Raw genomic sequence first — 9,329 nt, forward strand, 5'->3', positions numbered from 1 at the left:
ATTATTTGTATTATATATATTTCGAGAATTTTTTTGTAATTATTAATATTTTGATCATTCTTTTTTGAACGTGTAATACTTTTTGGTACATTTAATCTTTTTATCCGTGTTTAAGGGCAACAAATATTTGGTCGAATGAAACATTAATTCACGATTTTCTTGAAAATCTTTCCCTTACAGTGTTTACGGTCAGTAAAGTGCAATCAAAAACCATGGTGAGGCAGGGTTCACGTTCTAATTCGGGGGCATAAATCGTCCAGACTCTTTCTTAACTTTAACAATTAAAGAAAAATGAGAGATCATCACAACAGCCATCCGTCCATCTTTTCGGCTGTCCATGCTCGTCATCTGTGTGTGTACCACGAAAAAACACGTGCTTTCCATCTATCACATTTTACAGTTTCTCTTTTTAGATTAAAATATAAAAAGAATTTATTGATTCTTTAATAATCTTTTCGTTAAGTAAAATTTAATTTTCGAAATAAAAATTTATGTATTATTGATATTAAGCATTTAGAAAAAAGACAATTACAATTACAATACAAATTAATTATAATTTCAAAGATATAGAGATTAAAAGAAAAAATTTTTATTTCAAATTAATTAAAATCAACGAATCGCTAGATGAAAAAAAAATTATTTTTCAATGTAAAAAAGAAATGGAAAAAACGAGATAGATGAAAAGACAGTCACGTTCTAAAAAAAAAAAAAAAAAAAATCAATCGAAGGTTCGCGAAGAGGATCGTTATATTCTGGTTTTAAAACTACTGGTTTCTTTCTCGCAGGCGAGATTTTAGTGGCTGAAAACGAACCCCTAAACTTTTGTCCATTTGTCACGTCTAGTAAATTTTTTAACTTTTATTTTGAGAAAGTTTATGGGGATGTATTAGAAATTTAGCCATTTTTTTTTTATTTTCTTCCTTTTTTTTTTTTTTATTCCCGCTGGAAGTTTCGCGATCTACGGGAATTTTAACAATTTTACGCTCCGATTGATCGGAGAATTGTTTCTGTATTCGATTCGATTACACTTTACTGAAGATTTTATGAAGCTTCATTGCTAGAAGAGAAACGAAGATTCTTTAACCTCTTGAGGAATAATGATACAATATAACGTGCCAACATATTATCGATTATATTAAAAAAAAAAAAAAAAAAAAAAAAAAAATAGAATTTAATTGAAATACAAGATATTCTAAAATTTTTTCCGTTTAAGTAAAGATATTTTAAATCAATTCGAATGAAAGAATAATCGTATTTTTTTACAATTTTAGCAAATTAATTCCTGAAGAGGTTAGAAAGAATTTTCGATTTGTTATTCCTAATAAATTTTTTCTATCGTTGTTTAGCTGAATAGTTGCTAATATTTTAATATTTTATGGAAGGCATAAAATTATCAAAGTGTGGTATTAAAATCGATAGATTTTAATACTGGATGATTGGATAGTTGTTGTTACAGTAAAATATATAGTATATTTTGTTTGTTGTAAAATAAGAAAAAAGAAACGAAAGAAATCAAATCCGCACGTAAGATCAGAAGAGAGAAGTTTATGAAACTTAAACGTGTATGAATACTTCGACTAAATCGACAATATACTGTGAACGACCTAACGTTGAAGTTTCTTTCGGACTCGTTAAAGCACGTATGTACAGTTATTAGATTTTTTAAATGTTGAATGTTATGTTAACGAAATTAAAATTGTATTTCTAAGCGAATGAAGTCCTTTGGAATTGTATTAAAACTCGAAAATGTACTTGTTCGAGTGTCGAGTATTTAAATTACGCGCGCAATTCGCAAGTCGAATCTCGAAATTATGAACGCTTATGTCTTCGATAACTTTTATTTCGTTTTTACAATTTTGAAGATCCTGTACGATTTTTAATTTTACGGGCACAGTTATTTTTGAGAAATTTTTTTGCATTTTTCTCTTTATCGTAAATTTTTAATTTTAAACGATCAAAGTATAAGAAAGAAATAATGGAACGAAAATGTAATAAAAATTTTTTTCTTCGTAAAGAGATTGGACATTAAAATATTCGAAATTTCACTTCGTTACCGCGAACCATTTGATGGAACGAATTTTTAAAAATATGAGGCATAAAGCGTTCGAGAATTCATTTCCATTTAAAAACTCTCCCCCATGTTCGCAATTTCCTCTTTCCGTACATTATTTCGCCCGAAAAAGTACGAAAACCCAGAAAAATATTGAGAAGAAGTTCTAAATGCAGTCCATTTATCAAGTTGAATTTAAATGTCGAGCGAATGAGCGACGTTTTGTAAATTGTGTGATAAGTGATTTAAATAAAAACACGAGAGAAAAAGAGAGATGTGGTACATTTTGTGTAACATTGATACGTTGTTGTAAATAATAAATAGATCGTACGTTGTATCATGGTTATATAATTTACCTCATTATCATTAAATTTACATCCATTAGTATAAATTGTTATCATATATTTTATTTTATCGTATATTTTAATAAATATATAATAAGTAATAAAATATGTATAGAATTTAGTTGCGAAAAAAAAAGAAAAAAAATTTACATGCGATCTTAGACAAGACATACAGAAGTAGATTTGATGCATTCTGTATTCTATCTGAAAAATATTAATCACAGAATAAAATTGAAATTAAGATTAAATTTCAATATCAAATTATAAATCAGAAATAAAATTATTATAAAGTATCTTATACTACATATAAAGAAAATTGCATGTTATATTTATATAATTGTATTTATAAAAATTATTATAAAATACTTTATATAAATATGTTTCGCGAAATCGTCATTTTAGAAATGCATTATAAGGCTAAAAATTTTAAATTTAATATTTTTTATATTAAAGATTAAAGTATATTGTAGTTTTAAAAGAAAAAAAATGAAAATATATTCAATAGTTCAATAGTGACATTTAATATCGATAAATACGCCGAACTATTGTAGACAAGGAAAGTAAATAGTGAGAGAAAGATAGAGATACATTAAAAATTGTGAAATCAGCGCCATCTATAGAGTGCCGCAAATGAAACTATAAATAAAAAAGGATAGCAAATAATAAGAAAAAGATAGTGATAGAATAAGAATTATTTATCAACGCCATCTCTTGAGCGCTAAAGATATTATTTCGAAAGGATAAAATAGAGTAGAAACTGAATATCAGCGCCATCTCTTGAATATCAAATACATTATTTTAAAAGGATAAGATAGGGTAAGAATTGTCTATTAGTGCCATCTCTTAAATATCAAAGATATTATTTTAAAAGGATAAGATAGAATAAGAATTGAATATCAGTGCCATCTTGTGAGTAAGTTTATAAGAATGTTTTCGGTATTTTTAAAAGATGGCGCTATTATTCAATTCCTATTCTGTTTTACCTTTTAAAGAAATATCTTTGATATTCGAGAGATGGCGCTGATAGACAATTCTTGATTTATTTCTATCTTTTTCTTTCTATTTTCTATCCTTGTTTATATACTTTCATTTGCGGCACTCTATAGATGGCGCTGATTTCATAATTTTTAATCTATTTCTGTCTTCTTTTATTATTTGTTTTCCTTGTTTATATTTATTCGTATAATTATACGAACACAAGAAACAGTTTCAATATCTGATTTGTCTTTATTGTCTTTCTTGCCTAACTTATTGATTAAAAATTTAAAAATTTGATACTATTTAATTGAATTTTTATGTTATAAGTATATGTATATTTTTTTTATATATTTTTATATTTTTTCTTATAAAATTATATGGGATACCTGTACATTATATATTATATTAATCCTATAGGTAATGTAATATCTCATTTATTTTTAATTTTGAATTCTTATAATTAGAATAAATATATTTAAAAAAAAATGTGATGATTATTTTATTATCTAGTTTATGATATAAAATATTTTTTACATCATTGATGATATTTATTTTCCATTATGATGATTAAAGCTGATTAAATGTTTTACGTTGATGTTTTACATGATGACAATATGGTAGAAAATTTAAAAAATATTTTCACAAAGCAAAAATAATAATAATAAAATAAAAAAAAATATATGAATGAAATAATAGCATTAAGTGTGAAGTTTTTTTTAAATTATTTACGATTAAAAATCAACTAAAATATCTGTAAGGCACGATAAATCTTTCAACACAAATAAATTTAAAGCAATTTTGCACAGTGATTCTCAAATCATGTTTAATAAAAATAAAAAAAAATATATAAAGGCAAATGTATTATAAATATTAATTTGCTATAATATTTTATTTAATTTATTTCATACAAATTGTGTAGAAAATAATATAGAAAATTATTTTTAAGAATTATGAATTATTTCTATTTTAGAAATAAATATATTTTGAAATTTTTTTCTATTAAGAATTGAAATATTAACACTGAAAAAATAATTTAAAAAATAATTTCAACAACAAATTATATTCAAAATTATGTTATTTTAAATCATAGAAAGCATAAAAGAATTTATTTTTTTAAAATTGGTACGTCAATTTATGAAACATAAGATCCCATAAGATATTAGGTCTATGTCATATTTATCGTCTATGATTTAATATATTAGACATTTTAGTGTAATTACGTAGATTATTTATACAAAACTAAAATTATGACTTCTGCTAAAGATGATGAAGATTTTTGGTACAGTAGTGAAAAGCGATCTTTCTGTTTTGAAAATAATGAGGTTAAGTTAATAAAATTGATGTTAATAAAATTGATGTTAATAATAATTTTACTAATTTTCTATAATTTTTAATAAAATGATATTAAAAATAGGTGGATCAATTGTTTGGAGTATCAAAAACTGATACAGATAAATTATGGGCTGGTATTTCAAATACGTCAACAGCAGAAGGATCTTTAAAAACTTCTACTGATTATCAACCACTTAAGCCTATGTTATCTATTATCTCGGAAAAAACGCTTTCTTGCAGTATGTCAGTAAAGTCATACATAGATTGAAATACTCAATGCAATAGCTTGAATTTTCATTATTTTTATTAAATAATAATATAAATAGATTTATTCATTACATGAAAATTTTGTTTCACAGTTTTAGCAACAGATAAATTACAAAATCTTCATCCAGAAACAGCTATTGTACAACCAGATATTACTTATAGAAAAATTTTACTTGGCCAACCATATTCTTTGGAACAATATAAATCATTTGCCAGTAAAACTGCCTTATTAGATACAGCAATAATAAATGGCGATGGAAATGCCATTTTAATAGTAATAATTTTTTATTTCTATAATTTTTTTAATTTTTTTTTAAATTTTTTTATACAATAAATAAAAGAAATTGTATTTTAGATTATTTTATTTCTTACAAAAACTCTTAAAAGATCTTTAGTTCAAAGGATATTGGCAAGAAGACCTGATGCCGTGAATGTTTACATAAGATATCTTTCTATAAGATTACAAATAAATGAAATTACAGATATTTTAACGTATGTATTAATAATATGTGAACGATTTTTTAATTAATTTTCTAATTAATTTATAATTTTTTCAGAATGTTAGGACAATCAATGGATGCTGCTGTAAGTTTTATATTTATATATAACAAAATTGTTAATTCTATTATATTTCATTTATTTATATTTTAGATGAAGACTTTACATATTATTATAAAAAATACTCGAGATCCTGATAGATTATTAAATAAACTTCGAAACAGTTATAAAACACAATTCTCAACTTTAACTGAATGTAAAGAAGCCTCATTTGTACAATCTTATATAAAATTACTTGGTAAAAAAAAAATCACTTAAAAGTAATATATAATTATATGTAAATATATATATTTATTAATATATTATTAGAATGGCAAATGGCAGTGAAAAAATTAGATGGAAATGAGGACATTGAATTAAATTCATCTGTTCTTGATTGTTTAAAACATGCATGCAAAGGTCATTGGAATTTGTCAGAAAATACTTTAATGTCTCCTACAATTTTATCTCAACAACATGATGTCTCTCCTAGACAATATCAAAAAGTTGCATTAGAAGTTAGAGCATCAGCTGCTGAATGGGATGATGTTGATCGATTACTTTTAACAAAGGTGGGATTTTTATATTAAAATAAAATATAATAATGTAATAATATATAAAATTTTATAATAATTATTAGGGATGGTTAGGAAGTAAAAAATTACAAATTTATCTTCCTATTGAAGATGTACTAAAAATATTGCATAATAATAATGCACCTTCTGAAGTACTTGAGAAATACTTAAAATATGTGGATAATATAGAGAGACGATTGGAATTATCAAAAAATATGCATTGTTTTAGAATAGCTATTGATGTAAGTACATAAATATTCAAACATTTCTAATATTCTGAATTAATACATAGTCTTCACACATTAGTTAAATTGATGTAAAAATTTTCAATTTTTTTCATAGATACTTGTACAACAAGCAGATCGTACTGCATTGATGGAATATAAAACAAAATTACAACCACAATCTGAAGAATATTTTTACGCAGAAAGCGCGCTACGATTACCATCAGTTAAATGGAAAAGCTAAATCTAGTTTTATTTATTGTACTGTATTTATTATATTTATTACACAAAAAGATAACCATACATTTTTTAATACCTAGTTTTAATTTATTCCTCCTTAAAAAAAATATATCTAAATTACTTTATTCGTATATAATTAAAATATTTTCACAAAATATCAAATACAAAAATATTAATTCTTAATGATAAAAAAAATGATAAAATTCGTGATAAGTATATATCTAATATCATCTTGTCCAAGAAAACTGCTGTGATTGGCGAATATAAAATAGACTTCGCAAAATGATACACACCTTGTGAGTCAGGATTAAACATTTTATCTTTTCTGTTAACGGCTATCACGAATTCTTCGATTTTGAACATATCTCGGAGCAACGAACTTCTTTACCGGTGTCTGAAATCTCTAAAGTGTGTTCGTTTGTTAATTCCATTGACAGACGCATGAAAATTTTGTTGCTACGCGGTCGATTCGATAGAATAGCAAGATCGAATACGTGGTAAAAATAAGTGTGTTTGAGAAAAAGCACAAAAGAAAAATATTCGTAATAATTGTTCGATTTTTTGGTGAAATATCTATTGCAGTACATGTGTATCGTCCAATCATTATCGAAGAAACCGTTAGAAATTTCCGTTGTATGCGCATTTGAACGATCTAGTATACATTTGTCATTTGCGTGCGGGAACCACTCCCGATTGGTGTTACGGTGTTTCCGCGATACTCGGTAAGTTATTTTATGAATATCTACACGTAAAAAAATAGGATAAAGATTCCAAAATTTATTTTTATGGTTCGAATCAATTACTAGTATTAAGTGTTACAAAAATATGCATACATTGAAATCGAGGCATGTGGAAGAAAGGTCCCGAATATGTCGTCGGTCAGTGTTTCGAGCCAAAAAAGTGAATGGAATGTTATTCCTTTTAAGTCTACTTCGAGATCAATCGTTCAAATGATATCAATAATCGTTTTATAATTGATCTATTTGTTATATTAAGTCACTGTGTTAAGTGATGATTTTTGAATTTTTGATTGTTTCTATATGTTAATATATGTTTTATATTATACGAGTTATTGATAACATATAATTTACTTATATATTTTTTTCTAATTTTTTAATCATTATATTTTAGTTATTTAAAAGAAGAATACAGATATGGCTGTTAATGTTTATGCAACAAATGTGACAACTGAAAACTTAAGTCGACATGATATGTTGGCATGGGTAAATGACTGCCTTCAATCATCATTCACCAAGATTGAAGAATTATGTACTGGAGCTGTTTATTGTCAATTCATGGACATGCTTTTTCCTGGAAGTGTGCCATTGAAGAGGGTCAAATTCAAGACTAACCTTGAGCATGAATATATACAGAATTTTAAAATTTTACAAGGTGGTTTCAAAAAGATGAATGTAGATAAGGTAAATGATATAAATGTATATAGAGTTTATTATAAATTCTAGAGTTATTATAAATTCTATATAAAATATTTTTAATTATTTGAAAATTTCTTCAAATTCAATCATTAAGATATTGTAATATTTAATATTTGTGTAACTTTAATTTTAGTCAGAAAATGTAAGATTGACAATAATGTTATGAAAACTAAAAGCATAATTTATATTTATGAAATTTTACTTGTTAGGAAACTTAGAAAACATAATAGTTTAATGTAGATATCAATGAAACAACATTACTTATGTCAAGGTAAGGTAAAGTAATGAATCAAGATATACTCTGTATGATAATATATAGAATCATGTTGCTTCACTAAAAAGTGTTATACAAAGTGCAATAAGTATAAAATTACATTAAATTTATTATTATGAAAATGGTTCAGGTAATACCAGTGGACAAATTGGTAAAAGGCCGCTTTCAAGACAATTTTGAATTTCTACAATGGTTCAAGAAATTCTTTGATGCAAATTATGATGGCCGCGAGTATGATGCTTATGAAGCACGTGGTTGTATACCATTGGGTTCTGGTGTTGATGGAACTCATAATTTGTCAAATCCTCAATTGGTACCTTTACCACCTCAATCAAAACAGACGCAAATGCAGCAAAAGCATACACAGCAACGTAATATTACCCCTCGTCAACAGGGTACAATAATATGATGTGTCAATTTAATAATGTTGCTTTTTGCATGTAATATATTTTTATCTATATAGTTTGAAAAATTATGTAATTATAATATATTAAATGCTGCATCAAAATTTATTATAATTATATGTAATTGCACTTATAAAGTATCTAATGTATATTAATAGTAGAAAGCACCATTTGCTTTTGCAATCTTAATCACAAAATTTATAATTATGCAAATTGAAATTATTTATAGCACAATATTTTTATATATTATTTAATCATTTTATAAATAAGCAAATATTTATTTTTTTCATTATGTTTATTTTTGCTATAGTAATTATTACATATAATTTAAATATAATTTAAATATAAACAGCATGTTGTTTATTTTCATCAATATAAATACAATTTTTAAGACAGTTATTTACTGTAGTAGTAGAATGGTATCATGACTGTTATTTTTAACAATCTATAAATACATTCAAGTGGGGAGTAACAGATTGTCTTAGGAGAATAGAACAAGCTGGATTTTCTTTAATCTTCATACTATATCAATTGTAGGAAGCACAATTTGTTGATATATAATATGATATGAAATTTAGAATTTTATTAAAATTTATTAAATTTACATTATTTTTCAATTAAATTCTATATATATATATATATATGTACATATATATTTTATATATATA

At 24.8% G+C, this 9,329-nt stretch overlaps 2 protein-coding genes across 5 annotated transcripts in view; both read left to right on the forward strand.

Moving 5' to 3' along the window:
- The first annotated feature begins 4,474 nt into the window (after positions 1 to 4,474).
- Positions 4,475 to 6,622, forward strand: LOC102673366 (spermatogenesis-defective protein 39 homolog). Its single transcript, XM_006613058.1, has 9 exons — positions 4,475 to 4,694; positions 4,787 to 4,943; positions 5,064 to 5,245; positions 5,327 to 5,463; positions 5,529 to 5,556; positions 5,623 to 5,767; positions 5,839 to 6,080; positions 6,149 to 6,325; positions 6,426 to 6,622. Exons 1-9 carry the CDS (start codon positions 4,620 to 4,622, stop codon positions 6,549 to 6,551), a joined length of 1,269 nt encoding a protein of 422 aa, XP_006613121.1. The 5' UTR covers positions 4,475 to 4,619; the 3' UTR covers positions 6,552 to 6,622.
- Positions 6,623 to 6,807: 185 nt separating this feature from the next.
- LOC102673511 (microtubule-associated protein RP/EB family member 1) overlaps positions 6,808 to 9,329 on the forward strand; it is a 6,364-nt gene continuing 3,842 nt past the window's right edge. Inside the window, exons 1-4 of one of the 4 annotated variants that reach the window (XM_031509187.1) lie at positions 6,808 to 7,269; positions 7,679 to 7,968; positions 8,388 to 8,652; positions 9,161 to 9,191. In XM_031509187.1, coding sequence (XP_031365047.1) covers positions 7,702 to 7,968; positions 8,388 to 8,652; positions 9,161 to 9,191 — 563 coding nt within the window. In that variant the 5' untranslated portion in view covers positions 6,808 to 7,269; positions 7,679 to 7,701. The remainder of the gene's footprint in view (positions 7,270 to 7,678; positions 7,969 to 8,387; positions 8,653 to 9,160; positions 9,192 to 9,329) is intronic. The other 3 variants (XM_006613061.1, XM_006613060.2, XM_006613062.2) reach the window with 3 other exon arrangements.

The sequence above is a fragment of the Apis dorsata genome, unplaced genomic scaffold, assembly GCF_000469605.1.
Source record: "Apis dorsata unplaced genomic scaffold, Apis dorsata 1.3 scaffold_132, whole genome shotgun sequence".
NCBI classification, from domain to species: domain Eukaryota; kingdom Metazoa; phylum Arthropoda; class Insecta; order Hymenoptera; family Apidae; genus Apis; species Apis dorsata.

Excerpts from the sequence above, each read along its gene's own strand:
- LOC102673366 (XM_006613058.1), top strand. The coding sequence starts at position 4,620 with ATGACTTCTGCTAAAGATGATGAAGATTTTTGGTACAGTAGTGAAAAG. Across the intron at positions 5,557-5,622 it reads GACAATCAATGGATGCTGCT|ATGAAGACTTTACATATTAT; the intron begins GTAAGTTTTATA and ends TTTATATTTTAG. Across the intron at positions 5,768-5,838 it reads ATCTTATATAAAATTACTTG|AATGGCAAATGGCAGTGAAA; the intron begins GTAAAAAAAAAA and ends ATATATTATTAG.